Raw genomic sequence first — 18,593 nt, 5'->3', positions numbered from 1 at the left:
GTCAAGATGGTGGTACCAACTGTTCTACTAGTCAATATATTCTTTCCTGCCAAACCACCACAGATAAAACAAACAATAAACTGATGAAACAGTAAAAACTATTAAGTCTTGATCCTTATATTACATTTCTTATTCTGTGTCACAGAAAGAAAATACAAGTAAAGCACATAGGTGTTAGAGTTGTAAGTTGAACTAGCTGCTTTTTTCAAGTAACGTTTTCACTTGAGAAAAGGAATGACACTTTAAGGAAAAAGTTAAAAGTGTTTAATGCCAAGGATAGAAGTTTAAACTTTAAAACAAAAATTAGGATTTGGGAAACATATTCACCGCAGTGAGTTTGACAGGCTTTTATGTTTGTTTTTGTTTTTGTTTTATTAAGTGAGAGGAGGGGAGGCAGAGACAGACTCCTGCATGCGCCCCAACCGGGATCCACCTAGCAAGCTCCCTATAGGGTGATGCTCTGCCCATCTAGGGTGTAGCTCCATTGCTCAACAACGGAGCTCTTAGCGCCTGAGGCAGAGGCCATGGAGCCATCCTCTGCATCCGTGGCTAACTTGCTCCAATTGAGCCAGGAGCTGGAGAGAAAGAGAGGGAGGGAGGGAGTGAAAGAGAGAGAATTGAGAGAAGGAGGAGTGGAGAAGCATATGGGCACTTTTCCTGTGTGCCCTGACCAGGAATTGAACCTGGGACATCCACAGACCAGGGCAACAACGCTCTTAACACTGAGCCAACTAGCCAGGTCCAACAACTTTCTTATACTTAGTCCTTTGTGTGTGTGTGTGTGTGTGTGTGTGTGTGTGTGTGTGTGGCAGAGACAGAGTCAAAGATAGGGACAGACAGACAAGAAGGGAGAGCAAGGAGAAACATCAATTCTTCGTTGTGGCTCCTTAGTTGTTCATTGATTGATTTCTTATATGTGCCTTGACCCGGGGGCTACAGCAGACCAAGTGACCCCTTGCTCGAGCCAGCGACCTTGGACTCAAACTGGTGAGCCTTGCTCAAACCAGATGAGCCCACGCTCAAGTTGGCAACCTCAGGGTATCGAACCTGGGTCCTCCACATCCCAGTCTGATGTTCTATCCACTGCACCACCGCCTGGTCAGGCCATACTTAAAGTCTTTTGTAATGAAATTAATGGTAATAACTGAATTTTCTTGTCTGTGTGTGTGTTTAGTATGATTTTTTTTTTTTTTTTGTATTTTTCTGAAGCTGGAAACGGGAGAGACAGTCAGACAGACTCCCGCATGTGCCCAACCGGGATCCACCTGGCACGCCCACCAGGGGGCGATGCTCTGCCCCTCCGGGGCGTCGCTCTGCCGCGACCAGAGCCACTCTAGCGCCTGGGGCAGAGGCCAAGGAGCCATCCCCAGTGCCCGGGCCATCTTTGCTCCAATGGAGCCTTGGCTGCGGGAGGGAAAGAGAGAGACAGAGAGGAAGGAGGGGGAGGTGGAGAAGCAGATGGGCGCCTCTCCTATGTGCCCTGGCCGGGAATCGAACCCGGGTCCCCCGCACGCCAGGCCGACGCTCTACCACTGAGCCAACCGGCCAGGGCCGGTTTATTGGTTTTAAAATAATAGAAATTTGTGTTCCATTTTAATTTTTTCCCCATTTTAATTTTAATACAGTAAATATCAATAGCTATAACCCACATAAATGAAACTTGTGTTTTTGTTAAGTGTAAAGGGTTACCTGAGACTAAAATGTTTGAGTACTACTGGTTTTTTCATTTATATAAATGTTTCCTTTTGCACAGATGCTACCACATAATGCCTTGTTATTTTACATGTGGCAGATGAAACTAAATATTTGAACCTGATCTAGGAGGAAGAATCCATGGTAAAGAGTGAACATTCAGTAAGGAAAAAAAAGTACTTCAAACAATCGTCTTAATACAAATATTTGAAATACTTGACAGATTACTCAGACTTCACTGTTCTGGTGTATTCACGGTTGTCCTAGTGCAATAGGCAGACTGCCAGGAGAGAATGAAGTAAGGGAAAGATATACCTTCTACCTATAAGTTGCTTTCTTCTCATTCTGATTTTTTTTTAATACAAAAAGTTGCGTGTTTGCATGTAAAATTTGTGAACAGTTACAAAAGTTCTTGCCCTTATGAACTTCCATTCTGATAAAGAGAACTAAAGAAAATCCTGTTATGGCTTAGTGCAGCATTGTGGATCACAAAACTGAAGGTCCTACCTATTAATAGTGCTGAAAGCAATCTTTAAACCTTTTTGTTGGTAATGCCATAGAATGATAATTAATTTTAGGCTATATTTAGAATTAAGATTATTTATTATTTTTGTGTGTGTGACAGAGACAGAGGCAAAGAGAGAGACAGATAGGGATAGACAGGAAGGGAGAGAGATGAAAAGCATCAGTTCTTCGTTGTGGCAACTTAGTTGTTCATTGATTGTTTTCTCATATGTGCCTTGACCAGGGGGTTCCAGCAGAGCGAGTGACCCCTTGCTCATGCCAGCGACCTTGGGCTTCAAGCTGCGACCTTTGGGCTCAAGGCAGCGACCATGGGGTCATGTGTATAATCCCACACTCAAGCCAGCGACCTCAGGGTTTCGATCCTGGGTCCCCTGCATCACAGTTTGATGCTCCATCCATTGCGTCACCACCTACCTGGTCAGGCCAGAATTAAGAAATTTTTGACCACCTAGCAAAGGCTTAAATTCTCCTTAAAAAAAAAAAAAAGGTTATTGTAGACATGCCGTATTGTCAAAAAATTATTTAGCCAAATTCATATGTGGTGGTTTGCTTATGTTTTTATTCTTAGTACAGTAAGCTATGAAGAGTAGCAGAAATGACTGCTTCCCTCTTTGGAATTGGAAATGCTTGGCCTTTCTTTTTTAAAAAAGTTATGTTTTTTGTTTTTGTTTTTTACAAGGACAGAGAGAGAGTCAGAGAGAGGGATAGACAGGGATAGACAGACAGGAACAGAGAGAGATGAGAAGCATCAATCATCAGTTTTTCGTTGCGAGACCTTAGTTGTTCATTGATTGCTTTTCTCATATGTGCCTTGACCACAGGCCTTCAGCAGATTGAGTAACCCCTTGCTCGAGCCAGCAACCTTGGGTCCAAGCTGGTGAGCTTTTGCTCAAACTAGGTGAACCCGCCACTCAAGCTGGCGACCTCGGGATCTTGAACCTGGGTCCTCCGCATCCCAGTCCAACGTTCTATCCACTGCGCCACCGCCTGGTCAGGCAGTTCCATGTTTTTAAAAAGACTAGAACTGGCCCTGGCCGGTTGGCTCAGCGGTAGAGCGTCGGCCTGGCGTGCGGGGGAACCCGGGTTCCATTTCCTGCCAGGGCACATAGGAGAAGCGCCCATTTGCTTCTCCACCCCCCCCCTTCCTCTCTCTCTCTTCCCCTCCCGCAGCCAAGGCTCCATTGGAGCAAAGATGGCCCGGGCGCTGGGGATGGCTCCTTGGCCTCTGCCCCAGGCGCTAGAGTGGCTCTGGTCGTGGCAGAGCAACGCCCGGGAGGGGCAGAGCATCGCCCCTTGGTGGGCAGAGCGTAGCCCCTGGTGGGCGTGCCGGGTGGTCGGGCGCATGCGGGAGTCTGTCTGACTGTCTCTCCCCGTTTCCAGCTTCAGAATAATACAAAAAAAAAAGAAGACTAGAACTTCCTCTAAACACAGATCTCTTTCCAAAGGAAATATTAGAAATGTTTTAGAATATCTAGAGCTAAGTGAACAGCTTACTACAAAACATTTAAATGTTATAGGGAGACTATCTTCTTTAAATGCTTTTTTAATATCTGAGGCCTTTGGCATTGTAGAGATTCCTTAGTCTGCATCAAGGTTGTTCAGATCTTTAATGTGTTCTTAAGATAGTTTCTTTAGAAAGCAGGTTGATGTTTATACTGAAAATGGGGTTAGGGAAAGGTACTGGCTGTACATGGGGGATATGTGTCACGAATAAGTGAATTCCTTTGTTCTGTAGCTGGTTATGGCTTGATTTGTGTAATATTTGTAAAAGGTTATTTTGCATTAAAATCAAACTCACAGGATTGACTCTTGAATTCTAGACTAACTTTGAATAATTGGACCTGCAGATTGACTATCCACCATTTGAAAAAAATTTTTACAATGAACATGAAGAGATAACCAACCTCACCCCACAGCAGCTAATAGATCTTCGGCATAAGCTCAACCTGCGGGTAAGTCAGCCATTCTTAAATTAATGTTAGGTAGTGCAGGATTAGTAGCATTCTTGCCCAAATTAAAATAACCTTGAATTTCTTTTCTAATGGTCTTTGAACTGTCTTTGGTAAAGTAATGATTTTATTCCTTGGGCTTATGTGTCTTGTTTTTGTTGTTTTAGTCTTCCAGCTATTTTAGGATAGGATTTTTCTTTCATGTGACAAACATGCTAAATGTGTTCAGTCAGCTGTGTATGTTGTGTTTTAATAAGCCATCATGATCTTAAAATTAATCAAGTCTTTCTCCATCGATTGCAGTTTGCTGAGAGCTGTGTTGGGTGGACTAGAGATAAAAGGTAGAAGTCTCTATCTTCAGAAAGAGGAGACAAGATAGTGGATGTGAACAATATGTAAAGTCAGAATATTTCAAAATTAAGATCAGTTGCTTCTCAAGTTACATATAGCCTAGATTTTTTTTAAAATTAGAAAAAAGTAACACCTTTAAAAAATATGGATACACTAATTTCACAGTAATAGTTTAAATTGTCTACCCAAAATGTTTGGGTTACACATGGCCACATTGTTTAGAGTCCTGCTAGATGTTAACGTGAAACTCCCATGATATGGTTATATCTAGTCTGATTTGGATAGCAGTTGCTATGTGATGTTTGCACTTCTGTTTTCTGAGGGTATTTGTGTGTGTGTTTATCTGTTTTCCAAAACCCTTTCCCCCCTTAAAAATACCTTTAAAGTGAAATCCTGATTAGAGGTAGCATCACCAGAGAAGCATTGAAAGGTTTCCACTGTTGGAGTCAACATGGAGGTTCTGAGCCTCATTCTTCCCCTGGGTATAGTTCCAGAAATGTTTGACAGTGGCTGGACCATCACTAAGTGAGACATTAATTCTTTAGGAATGACAAAAAAATGGAGGCGGTAATAATATCTTTTTACCAAGTGGGTATAGAGTTGTCATATTTAGAGCTCATGTGCACTGTCCATTTTATTTCACGAGTAAATTTTATTTATTTTTTTACCATCTAGTTAATAGTTATGCAAAATGGTTAAAACACAAAAAAGGAACATTAATGACCTTTTTTCCAATTTATGGACATTATTTTTATTTATTATAGAAAATTAATTTTGAGTGTAGATGTCTAGGCACTTAATCATTTTAAATCATATGACAGTTATCTCAGGAATATTTATCATGGATTTTTTTTATATAAGGTTTTACTTCGGTTATATTTTACATTTTCAAACAGTATATGCATTTAGCTATAGACTTAAAATTTTTGCTTTGTACTTCAAGCTAAATGCTAGATACAGGTAAGTATTGTTGAACTTTCAGTGCTGCTGATTTTGAAGTACAAGTCATTCTTGGAAGTTGTCTTTATTTCTAGGTCTCTGGTGCTGCGCCTCCTAGACCAGGAAGTAGTTTTGCTCATTTTGGGTTTGATGAACAACTTATGCACCAGATTCGGAAATCTGAATACACACAGCCCACTCCAATACAGTGTCAGGTAAGTGAAATATAATAAAAGAAAAATGAAGTAGAATGAGTTATTATTATTATTATTATTATTTTTTTTTTTTTTTGGTATTTTTCTGAAGCTGGAAATGGGGAGAGACAGTTAGACAGACTCCCGCATGCGCCTGACCGGGAGCCACCCGGCACGCCCACCAGGGGCGATGCTCTGCCCACCAGGGGGCGATGCTCTGCCCCTCCGGGGGGTCGCTCTGCCGCGACCAGAGCCACTTTAGCGCCTGGGGCAGAGGCCAAGGAGCCATCCTCAGCGCCCGGGCCAACTTTGCTCCAATGGAGCCTTGGCTGCGGGAGGGAAAGAGAGAGACAGAGAGGAAGGAGAGGGGGAGGGGTGGAGAAGCAAATGGGCGCTTCTCCTGTGTGCCCTGGCCGGGAATTGAACCCGGGACTCCTGCACACCAGGCCAACGCTCTACCACTGAGCCAACTGGCCAGGGCCTATTATTATTTTTTTAACAAACAAGTCAAATTAATAAAACAGTAGTTAGTACAAAACTGTACTTAGTCTTCAACTTTTGCTTTAAATAAAAGGGATGGGGGACAGACAGACATGAAATACAAGAGTATTTTTGAAACCTTAAAAATTAAAGAGGCCTGAACAGGCAGTGGCTCAGTGGTTAGAGTGTTGAACTGGGATGCAGAGGACCTAGGTTTGAAACCCCATGGTCACTGGCTTGCTCTGCTGTAGCCCCTGGTCAAAGCAAATATGAGAAAGCAATCAGTGAACAACTATGGTGCTGCAGCAAAGAATTGATGCTTTTCATCTCTCTCCCTTATCTATTCCTATCTGTTCCTCTCTCTATCCCTCTTTAAAAAAACAACCAAAAACCTAAAGAGCAAAGTGAGTTGTTTACCACTCTTAAAAATTGCTAAAGGGGCTGGGAAATGTTTTGTATCTGATAAATGTCTTGAAAATATGATCTGAATAGTTCATTAGGCCTAAACTTAATAAATAAGATTTCTCTGTAGACAAATTTAGCAGTGTCAGTGACTGGGATGCCTTTGCCCATGACTTGAAAATTCTTATTTATAAATGAAATTAATAGCTTCTGTTTCACATTTATATATGAGATTTATTCATTCCTATACAAAAAATGAGAATTTTCTGTATATGAATGGGATAGTCTATACCTTCTTTTTTTTTTAAGACAGATAAGAAGGGAGATGAGAAGTCTCAGTTCATATGTAGTTGTGACACTTTAGTTGTTCATTGATTGCTTCTCATACCTGCCTTGAACGGGGGCAGGGGCTCCAGCTGAGCCAGGGACCTCTTGCTGAACATGGGATCATATCAGTAATCCCATACTCAAGTCAGCAGCCCTGTGCTCAAGATGGTGACCCTGCACTCAAGCCAGTGACCTTGGGGTTTTGGACCTGGGACCTCAGCATCCCAGGTTGATACTCTATCCACAGCACCACCATCGGTCAGGCTATACCTTCTTTTTGTTCTTTCTTTTTTTAATTTTTTTTAAGTGAGAGAAGGGGAGACAGACTTTCCCCTGTCCCCCAACCGTGATCTACCTGGCAGCCTCTGAGGCCGATGCTCAAATCAACCAAGCTATCCTCAACGCCCAGGACCAAGGCTCGAACCAATCAAGCCACTGGCTTGCAAGAGAAGAAGAGATAGAGAAGGGGGATAGGGAAGGGAAGAGAAGTAGATGGTTGCTTTTCATGTGTACCCTTAGTGGGGATTGAACCCAGGACATCCACACAACAGGCCAATGTTCTATCTACTGAGCCAATGGGCCATGGCCCCAGGCTGTACCTTCTTAAGGGTTCAACACTTTAAAAAATTTAGCAACCTGTTTACATTACAAATTACTATTTTTCTATATTTTAAGCAAAATGGAGTCATTCATTTTTTTGTAAATGGTGGCTGATCCACATTTAAAAAGTGATATTTCTTATAAATAAAGAAGTTTAGGAGAATGCCAGGTGTTTTTTGTTATTCTATAGACAGTATGTATATATAGCCTGGGATATTTTTGTTTCAGTGGAAATGAATGACATTAATAGTCATTTATCCCTTCCTCAGGATTTCCTTCAGAACATCTTTAAGATGGAAGGTTGAGAGTGGATATACTTTTTTTCTTTTTCTCTAGGGTGTACCTGTGGCATTAAGTGGTAGAGACATGATTGGTATTGCCAAAACAGGCAGTGGAAAAACCGCAGCTTTTATCTGGCCCATGCTGATTCATATAATGGACCAGAAGGAACTGGAACCAGGTGATGGACCAATTGCAGTGATTGTGTGTCCTACTAGGGAGCTCTGTCAGCAGGTATGTACTTTATGTGGAATGCCTCCTTTCATATATGAACTAGCAAGGGACTAACCAGTCAAGTAGATAGAATTACCAGGAAACTTCTTTTTTAATTGTGGTGAAATACACATAAAATGTGTCATTTTAACCATGTGTCAGTATACAGTTCAGTGGCATTAAGTACATTCACATTGTTGTGCTACCAGGCAATATTTTGGAAAATACTGTTACATATTTTCTATATAGCCAAATACACATTTTTCCTTAAAAAGACTGCTGTTTTAAGAGAAAGAAAATGTGATATTGAGATTGTTTGTATTGTAAGCTCTCTGTTTTTGTTCTGGATTAATTCATTTTGCTAGGTAGAAAGGCAATGACAGAATCAGGAAGAGAAGTGAAAATGACTAATAAGATAGGATTTTTTGAGACATGATAATAGTCTATTTACTTTATGAATAACTGTGATTTTAAAGTATTTTCTAGCTTTTTATTTTCTTGACAGTGTGCTCTGTGTTTTAGAACTCCCCTTTTGGTTGTGACAGAGGTTTTTGTTAGTGCCAAAATTAATAGGTTATTATGTCAACAACTTTGTAGATTCATGCAGAATGTAAGCGGTTTGGGAAAGCATATAATCTTCGCTCGGTGGCTGTGTATGGTGGAGGAAGCATGTGGGAGCAGGCCAAAGCCCTTCAGGAAGGCGCAGAGATTGTTGTGTGTACCCCAGTAAGTATGTCTTGGCTTTAAATGGCTTCTCAGCCTCTCTTAATGGTTATTTATGTATTAGAGGGAATTCCCCCTAAAATGTGGTAGGGCATGGTTGAGAATACTCTGATGAGTAAAGCCTGTGGCTTTGGTTTAATTTTGATTAGTTAACTAAAATAGTCCAGTAAAATTTTCTGACCTATATATTATTAGCTACAAGTTTCTCCCTATTTCAAATAGTTTTTTTTATGTTCTCCCAGAAAATGGATTTGTGATCCCTGAGAGCATCAATAATCAGAAGATATTCAGAGAATGGTCAGACTGCCTAGAAGAGTATATACAGTAGTCTAAACATTAGAGCCTATTAGTAAGGCTTTCAGTTAGGTCATTTCAGAATGCCTCACAAAAATAGTTCTCGCTGTTTCCCCACAATTTAAATCCCAATGTAAGGGATTGAGCTAATGGAGCTTTCTTTCTTTTTTTTTTTTTTTTGCATTTTTCTGAAGCTGGAAACGGGGAGAGACAGTCAGACAGACTCCCGCATGCGCCCGACCGGGATCCACCCGGCACACCCACCAGGGGCTATGCTCTGCCCCTCCAGGGCGTCGCTCTGTTGCGACCAGAGCCACTCTAGTGCCTGGGGCAGAAGCCAAGCAAGGAGCCATCCCCAGCGCCAGGGCCATCTTTACTCCAATGGAGCCTCGGCTGCGGGAGGGGAAGAGAGAGACAGGGAGGAAGGAGAGGGGGAGGGATGGAGAAGCAGATGGGCGCTTCTCCTGTGTGCCCTGGCCAGGAATCGAACCCGGGACTTCTGCACACCAGGCCAATGCTCTACCACTGAGCCAACCGGCCAGGGCTGGAGTTTTCAAAATTTCTGTTTTTGCCTGACCTGTGGTGGCACAGTGGATAAAGCCTTGACCTGGAATGCTGAGGTTGCCGGTTCATATCCCTGGGCTTCCCTGGTCAAGGCACATATGGGAAGCAACTACTGCAAGTTAATGCTTCCCACTTCTCCCCCTCTTTCTTTCTCTCTCTAAAACAAAACAAAATTTCTGTTTTTCAGGCTTTGTAGGCTGAAAAAGTTTAGGCTGATAAAGTTTGAGGCCGTCAGACCACGGTCTGTTACAATCTAAGACTGGAGTATTAGTACTTTTGCCAGGAGCACAACTCTAGGAAGTTCTTGTAAATACTTTTAATTATATTTGTTCATTTTCTGAATCTCATAGGGCCGACTGATTGATCATGTGAAGAAGAAAGCTACCAATCTTCAAAGAGTCTCTTACCTTGTGTTTGATGAAGCAGATCGAATGTTTGACATGGGATTTGGTATGCTTTGAATATCAGTTTCTTGTGTCCCTGACCTCATGATAGTAGTTTTTTCCATATCTGGACTTAGCAATTCTTTTTCTGCATGAGAGAAGCTAAAACTATTCCTAGGTAGGGTTAGACTATAGAAATAATAGCTAAAACATTAACTGTTTTTAGGAGTTTTTTCAGGAAAAGTCTTTTATATATGTGATTGGGTTGAGGACATTTGAAAATACCTTTGTATAAGGGAAATATTTTCTTTATATTTTATTTTTTTTCATATGCCTTTGATTTAGAGGACAAGGGCTCTGTTCTTAGGTAGGTAGTTGTTATTCAAAGCCCTTTCCTATCTGTCTGAAAATTTGAAGTATATTTATTAATTGGAACACCACTGGGCCTAGCCCAACTGGGTGGAGGCAGATGTTTCCAGGTTTCGTATTGAATGATAGGTCTGGAAGTTTCAAAATTTCCTTAATTGTTATAATCTCTCATGAAGATTTTTACTAAAATAACTTTTCTAGGTATCCCAAACTGTACTACAAAATTATAATCTTAATTTTACTGTTCTTGCAGAGTACCAGGTGCGGTCCATAGCCAGTCATGTCCGTCCTGACAGACAGAGTATGTATGAAGAGGTTTAATTAAGCCACATTTGTACTCAGAATAAACTATTTACTTATTTTTTTTCATGTTTATTTTATTGATTTTAGAGAGAGGAAGAGAGAGTGAGAGACAGGAACATAGGTCTGTTTCTGTATGTGCCCTGACCAGGGATCGATACGGCAACCTCTATGCTTCAGGACAGTGCTCTCACCAACTGAGCTATCTGGCCAGGGCAATTCCTATTTATTTTATAAGCACTCAGTCATGGCAGCAAAAGTGATCGTCTCTGTGCTGGTGAGAACCACATAGATTGAGGTGATGACTGTTCATCGGAGCTACATAGGACATAGAGGTCATTAGAGATAACTCACTCATTTTTATAGATACGAACTAAGGCCGAGAATTAAGTGATTTGCTGCCGCGACCAGCTCAGCAATGGGTGTGCACGAAAGGAACGCGCTGCAGGACTTAAGAAAAAACACACAAGACACAACATAGAGAAAAGATGGGTACAGAGGACTCCCAGCCTCTCTGACTGAGAGCCCAGATCTCTGCAGCCTCATTGTATTTATTCATATCTTTGCTCATGCAAATTAGCAGAGACTGGGTCAAATTAGTCTAGAATGGATTCAGGTGTGGAGAAGGACGATTAATTAATATCTTTAAGGTATGCAGGAAAAGGCTATAGGGATCAGCTATTTCCTTTAAACAATCTTATCAGTGCTTGCTTGGGCAGCATTCTGCCCCTGCAGGACTTGGAGTTCCAAAGTCTGCACCAAAGACTTGTCTCAGGACAATAGTCTTAATTCCTGGCCATTTTCCTACAATTTGCCCCAATTTATACAGTTTTATTGATGAGTAGAAGTATTGCATAGTGCAGATCTGCTAATCTGAAGTCGAGCCTTTTTCTGAACTGTACTGACAACCTGTCTTAATTGAAAATGTATAAAAATAGAGTAAGAGCAAGTCTTTTCTTCTTAGTGAGTCAGTTTTTTAAAATTCAGGTAGGTTTATTTTTTAACACTGAATATTTTTTTAAAACAACATTTTGAATGTCTGTAGGGAGCTTAATGGTTATTTGAAAAAGAATTCACACTAGATCTTTAACAGAATTTACTTTACCTTTCAGCTCTCTTATTCAGTGCAACTTTTCGAAAAAAGATTGAAAAACTGGCCAGAGACATCCTGATCGACCCTATTCGAGTGGTGCAGGGAGATATTGGAGAGGTAACCCTAAGCAGGACTATGGGGGACCCCAGAAGGTTACTTCTTATATTATGGAGACATGGAACTAATTTCTCACTACTGAGGGAAAAATGTTATGTATTTATGGATGAGGAAGCATATTTCAAACTTGCTTTAAAAAAATCACAAGGAGTGGATAGATAGATGAAAGAGGTTGGTAATTGTTGAAACTAGGTGATGGATACATGGGAATTGATTGTGTTAATTTCACTTTTTTTTTTTGACAGACAGAGAGAAGGGGACAAATAGGGACAAACAGATAGGAAGGGAGAGAGATGAGAAGCATCAATTCTTCATTGCAGCTCCTTAGTTGTTCTTTGATTGTTTTCTCATATGTGCCTTGATGGGTGGGGGGCTACAGCAGAGCGAGTGACTCCTTGCTCAAGCCAGCAACCATGGGGTCATGTCTGTGATCCCACGCTCAAGCTGGCGATCTCGGTGTTTTTAACCTGGGTCTTCCATGTCCCAGTCCAACACTCTATCCAATGCACCACTGCCTGGTCAGGCTCACTTTTTTTAAAATGTTTAAAATTTTTCCCTAATAAGTTATTTATTTATTTACTTATTTATTTGACCAAGAGAGGGACAGATAGGAACAGACAGACAGGAAGGGAGAGAGATGAGAAGCATCAATTCTTTGTTGTGGCATTTTAGTTGTTTATTGATTGCTTTCTCATGTACCTTGATGGGGGTGGGGGTTACAGCAGAGTGAGTGACCCTTGCTCAAGCCAGCGACCATGGGGTCATGTCTATAACCCCACATTCAAGGTGGTGAGCCTGCACTCAAGCTGGTGACCTCAGTATTTTTTTTTTTTTTTTTTTTGGTATTTTTCTGAAGCTAGAAACGGGGAGAGACAGTCAGACAGACTCCCGCATGCGCCCGACTGGGATCCACCGGCACGCCCACCAAGGGGCGATGCTCTGCCCACCAGGGGGCGATGCTCTGCCCCTCCCGGGCATCGCTCTGTTGCGACCAGAGCCATTCTAGCGCCTGGGGCAGAGGCCAAGGAGCCATCCCCAGTGCCCGGGCCATCTTTGCTCCAATGGAGCCTCGGCTGCGGGAGGGGAAGAGAGAGACAGAGAGGAAGGAGAGGGGGAGGGGTGGAGAAGCAGATGGGCGCTTCTCCTGTGTGCCCTGGCCGGGAATCGAACCCGGGACCTCTACACGCCAGGCCGACGCTCTACCACTGAGCCAACCGGCCAGGGTCAACCTCAGGATTTTGAACCTGAGTCCTCTGCATCCCAGTCTGGCACTTGATCCACTGTGCTACTGCCTAGTCAGGCCCTAATAAGTTTTTTTTTAAAAAGGCTTTTGGGGGGAGATAAAGCAAGATTTGCTTTGAAGACTATCAGTCTGTTAGGATAGAACTGACATTAAAAATGATTATGGAAGAGGCCTGCACAGCATAGAGTGGGGGGACTTGAGTAAAAATGAGTTAAGGGTTTTCCCTTACCTGTACTGATGCCCTATGTGGAAAATTTCTCCGAAATGTGATTTGAAATTCAATTAAGGCTGCTTGAGAATTCTTTAAGTTGCTTGCCATGTTTATTTTATTTTATTTTATTTTTTTTTCTTTTTCTGAAGCTGGAAACGGGGAGAGACAGTCAGACAGACTCCCGCATGCGCCCGACCAGGATCCACCCGGCACGCCCACCAGGGGGCGATGCTCTGCCCCTCCGGGGCGTCGCTCTGTTGCGACCAGAGCCATTCTAGCACCTGGGGCAGAGACCAAGGAGCCATCCCCAGCGCCCGGGCCATCTTTGCTCCAATGGAGCCTTGGCTGCGGGAGGGGAAGAGAGAGACAGAGAGGAAGGAGGGGGTGGGGGTGGAGAAGCAAATGGGTGCTTCTCCTATGTGCCCTGGCCGGAAATCGAACCCGGGTCCCCCGCACGCCAGGCCGACGCTCTACCACTGAGCCAACCGGCCAGGGCCGCCATGTTTATTAAAGTTCTTTATTTATTTATTATTATTTTTTTTTTTTCATTTTTGTATTTTTCTGAAGCTGGAAACGGGGAGGGACAGTCAGACAGACTCCCGCATGCACCCGACCGGGATCCACCCAGCACGCCCACCAGGGGGCGATGCTTTGCCCACCAGGGGGCGATGCTCTGCCCCTCCGGGGCGTCACTCTGCCGCGACCAGAGCCACTTTAGCGCCTGGGGCAGAGGCCAAGGAACCATCCCCAGCGCCCGGGCCATCTTTGCTCCAATGGAGCCTTGGCTGCGGGAGGGGAAGAGAGAGAGAGAGAGGAAGGAGGGGGGTGGGGGGTGGAGAAGCAAATGGGCGCTTCTCCTATGTGCCCTGGCCGGGAATCGAACCCGGGTCCCCCGCACGCCAGGCTGACGCTCTACCGCTGAGCCAACCGGCCAGGGCCTATTCAAGTTCTATATAGTTAGCATTACGATAGTGTCCATTTTTTATTTTTGAGTGCCATGTTTGCATGTATGACCTGTACTAAGGACAGTGAACGTAAGGGACAGAAAGGGAGCTTAAATTATTAAGAATAATATAGGCATATAAAAGAGTATTAGCATCAGGGAGATGGAGAGCACAGTGATTTGAGAAGGGGCCTAAATTTTTAGCTGTACTTGACTTGCTGATGTAAGGCCCCAGGAGAAGACAGATTATTCAAGGTTCTTTTAGATGTGCAGGTAGAAAATGTGATGTCTGCTCCTTATTCAGGTAGCCCTATGGCACAAATGTCACAATCCTCTGTTTCATTTCTTCCTTTTCAGGCAAATGAAGATGTGACACAGATTGTGGAGATTCTCCATTCCGGACCTAGTAAATGGAACTGGCTTACCCGGCGTCTGGTGGAATTTACCTCTTCAGGGAGTGTCCTCCTGTTTGTTACCAAAAAAGCCAATGCTGAGGAGTTAGCTAATAACCTTAAACAGGAGGGTCATAATCTTGGACTGCTTCATGGGGACATGGATCAGAGTGAAAGAAACAAGGTCATTTCAGACTTTAAGAAAAAGGACATCCCCATCTTGGTGGCCACAGATGTTGCAGGTAGAGTATGAATTTCCCCAATAACCTTAGGTTCCTATGCTATAATGGTACTCTGTCTTACTAAATAAGATCTATAATATCTGGTAAACCTGATTGAGGGTGGTCCCCTGGCCTGACTGGTCATGTCCCGTGGAGCAGCAATTCAGAGCATACTGATCACAACCAGAAATAAGCTGTGCTTTTAAATTTTTTTATATATTCCTGGTGCAAGAGAGGCCATGGCAGGCTATTGTATGCCCCTTATAATAGGTGGCCCGGCATCATAGAATCTGCAGTAGTGGCATTTGTCCTAGAAGGATAATAACATATGGCTATATCAGCTCGGCACACCATTCACCTTGTCTAGATAAGAGAAATGTGGGTTCTTAAGAGGTTTTAGGATTTTGGATTACTTTGGTCTTTTGACTGCTGATGAAGAATGAAGGAATTTGTTTTTTATTTCAGCTCGTGGTCTGGACATTCCTTCAATTAAGACTGTCATCAACTATGATGTGGCACGGGACATTGACACCCATACTCACAGGATTGGCCGCACAGGAAGAGCAGGGGAGAAGGGTGTGGCCTATACCTTACTGACCCCCAAGGACAGCAATTTTGCTGGTGACCTTGTCCGGAACTTGGAAGGAGCCAATCAACATGTTTCCAAGGAACTTCTAGATCTGGCGATGCAGGTGAGGTGCTGGGCACACTTCAGATTGCTCGAAGTTGTAGAACTAAGTGAAAAAATTTCACCAAACCTGAGACAGAAAACCTAGAAACATGTCATGAGGGGTTAGGGGTGTGGAGGATAGTGTTTATGAAGTACTGATCAGTATTGTAGGACATTAAAACTCACCCGGTCTGTCTTCTCAGCCTCTCGTTTCAGCAGCATCTATGTTGAAAAGCGGTTTTTTTAATTTGTGCTAAAATCTGTCCTGAAATTTCTACCTGCTTGCCCCATAGCACACTTGTGAGTAAGTGTAATCTCAAAGATGGCTTCTCTTGCTTCAAAACAGTCTTCTCTTTTGGGGGCTATAAATGTGTGATGTCTCACAGACTTAGATCTTGTATTTTGTACCATACCAATTACCAATCCAAAAGTGAGGCATTCCACTGAATTAAATCTTGAGTTTTGTTAATACATGCAGTATCCAGATTACAAATGTGTTCAGTTGTGTGGTACTGCTTATGCTTTAAGATCCTGGAAGTAAAGGACCTGCATTGCCTGAGAGAGTAGAATATTTTCTTCCCTTTCCTGGGTGTAGTGAGCCAATCCTAAACTGAAATTTTGAGCAAGATATATACTGCTTACAAACATTAGGGGTATTTCAAAATGAATATGAAGCTATAAAATATCCCCTAATTTTTGTGAGCAGTATAGTTTGTCTTTGGCGTTTTTCTCCATCTCTTTTTGTGCCTCAGGCTTCCTGTGCTCTCGGACTGTGATCAGCTTCTCTCATCAGCACCTTTCCCAAGCCTGCCCTGCCTCTCAAGAACTTTGTCATATGTGTGATTGTTAGATAAAGCTCTAACCTCCCCTAGAGATGTTTGCATTCTGAAGAGAATGTAAATAAATCTGATTAGTAGTATTCTGGCAGTGTTCAAGTTCATTGTAAAACTTTTAGGCTCTGTGGGTAAATAAAATTTTATTTCTGTTTATATGGCTACCAGTACTGGGCCTCTGCCCCTAGAGTCAATTCTAATAAACCTCACTTCACATAGTTTTTTCCCTTTACTTTGGAACCCACTAATTCTTTCAAAGCTCTATATTTTTATGTTTAGTGGTATATATAGATTATTTGGGGAAAAAAAAAATTTATTTTTCTCAAGGAAGTTAGAAGTGGCCAGAGTAACTAATCACTTCTCTTCCAGGAAGCCTGGAGGAAGGAGTGGTTAAGGAAGCCTTAAGTAAGAATCTAAGCCTCCTGACAAAGTGGTGAATAAACTACCAAAAGGAAGTAAATTTGTGGTTCTTGAGAATAGGTCCTCTGTTGCCATAAGTACATTGGCTAAAAATGAAGGAAAACTTCTTCTCTCCCACTTCTGCTCTTTGATCTTGTCCTCTTCCTCTGGCCCCCTTGCCCTACCCTGGCTTGACCTTGAATTGTGTTCAATGCAGAATGCCTGGTTTCGGAAATCCCGTTTCAAAGGAGGGAAAGGCAAAAAGCTGAACATTGGTGGAGGAGGCCTAGGCTACAGGGAGCGGCCTGGCCTAGGCTCTGAGAACACGGTAAGTCCATACTACAGTAGTGCCCTTAAGGCTGGTCCCAAGTCCCGGGTGATATTAGGACCATTCTTCTCTACCTCAGAAAACCTCAGTGGGTTTAGAACCATGTCTAGAAGGGAGTTTGTGTTTAATCTGCTGGTTTGAGTCCATACTGATGCTAGTTCTTAGTGTTGTGACTTCTTCTACTAAAGAAGCACCTATGTGTACTTGGCTGAGTACACATAGGTGTGCTCAGGAAATCAGTCTAGATTAGCAGTGGCTCTCAAATTGTGGTTCTTGGACTAGCAGCAGATGCAGACTGGTACCCCACTGCAGATCTAGCAAATCAGAAATTCTGGAGGTGGGGCCCAGCAGCTATTTTTCCAACACTGGCCTAGAGCCTGCTGCTAGAAAGACATTGCCAGACAGTCACTGTGTAAATTCTAGCTCTGTCTTGTAACTGAATTCAGGAATGATTCCTACACTCTGAGATTGCATTCGAGAGAGAGGAGAGCTTTTCTCACAAACCATGTAACGGAAGCTCCACTGACTGGCTCTTTCTGTTTACTGTTACTCGGATTCCTAAGCCAAGTCTACATCTTTGAAGCATTATAGTTAACTTGGTTACTTTGATAAATGAATAATCTGTCCTACATTACAGTCATGATGATGATGCATGTGCCTTAGATGATAGTGATAGCTAATACTGAGCACTCACTATGTCATTCCAAGTAGGCACATATTAACTCAGTCTTCTCAACTTAATGAGAGTAAGTATGGATAATAAAACTGAGACCAAAAACAACTGAGGCATCCAAGGTTATACCTGGTAAGTGTTGAAGCTGAGGTCCGGACTCTTTAAGGGTCTGGATTCAAAGCCTCAACAGTCATGCATGTGCTATACTGCCTTGTGGCCTTTTCATCTTTAATGTTTACATAATTACATAAACATGTTCATGTTTGTATTTATAAATAATATCCTGTAATCTGCTTTAGGCATAATCTGTTGTCATTTTTGATTACAGGGTTAATTCCCAAAAATAGAAGTACTGGGTTGAAAGGTGTAGCATTTTTTTTTTTAAGATTCTATTTATTGATTTTAGAGATAGGAGAGAAAAGGTAGGAAGGAGAAGGAAGCATCGACTCATAGTAGTTACTTCTCAGATGTGCTTTGACCAGGCAGGGCTTCGAACTGGTGACCTCAGCATTCCAGGTTGACATCTTTTCCACTGTGCCACCACAGGTTGGGTGGCATAGCATTTTTAAATGATTCTTCATTACAGCACTTTTTATCACAAAAGATAAGTTTAATTTTCTAAATATATCCTGTCCCTCTTCCTGCTCTAGTTTTCAGAATGTTGAGGCCCAGTCTGTAGCAGGGGGCTTTCCTACTTTTGTCCATCCTCATGGTGGGTGTACTTATTTTTTAGGACCGAGGAAATAACAACAATGTAATGAGCAACTATGAAGCCTACAAGCCCTCCACAGGAGCCATGGGAGATCGGCTGACGGCAATGAAAGCGGCGTTCCAGGTCTGAGAATAAGCATTTAACTAGAAGAACTTTCAGCAGCAGCTCTTGGGC

At 42.6% G+C, this 18,593-nt stretch overlaps 1 protein-coding gene across 3 annotated transcripts in view; it reads left to right on the top strand.

The window, feature by feature from the left end:
• DDX42 (DEAD-box helicase 42) overlaps window positions 1-18,593 on the top strand; it is a 40,049-nt gene that overhangs the window by 19,231 nt on the left and 2,225 nt on the right. For all 3 annotated transcript variants that reach the window (XM_066363031.1, XM_066363032.1, XM_066363033.1), the window contains 11 exons: window positions 4,065-4,169; window positions 5,552-5,671; window positions 7,796-7,972; window positions 8,549-8,677; window positions 9,883-9,982; window positions 10,538-10,585; window positions 11,697-11,794; window positions 14,549-14,825; window positions 15,270-15,496; window positions 16,924-17,034; window positions 18,441-18,542. In XM_066363031.1, the coding sequence (XP_066219128.1) occupies window positions 4,065-4,169; window positions 5,552-5,671; window positions 7,796-7,972; window positions 8,549-8,677; window positions 9,883-9,982; window positions 10,538-10,585; window positions 11,697-11,794; window positions 14,549-14,825; window positions 15,270-15,496; window positions 16,924-17,034; window positions 18,441-18,542 (1,494 nt within the window). The remainder of the gene's footprint in view (window positions 1-4,064; window positions 4,170-5,551; window positions 5,672-7,795; window positions 7,973-8,548; window positions 8,678-9,882; window positions 9,983-10,537; window positions 10,586-11,696; window positions 11,795-14,548; window positions 14,826-15,269; window positions 15,497-16,923; window positions 17,035-18,440; window positions 18,543-18,593) is intronic.

This window comes from Saccopteryx leptura, chromosome 2 (assembly GCF_036850995.1).
Source record: "Saccopteryx leptura isolate mSacLep1 chromosome 2, mSacLep1_pri_phased_curated, whole genome shotgun sequence".
Taxonomy (NCBI): Eukaryota; Metazoa; Chordata; class Mammalia; order Chiroptera; family Emballonuridae; genus Saccopteryx; species Saccopteryx leptura.
The sequence above is the reverse complement of the archived record's forward strand: the minus strand, read 5'-3'. Positions and strand labels throughout refer to the sequence as shown.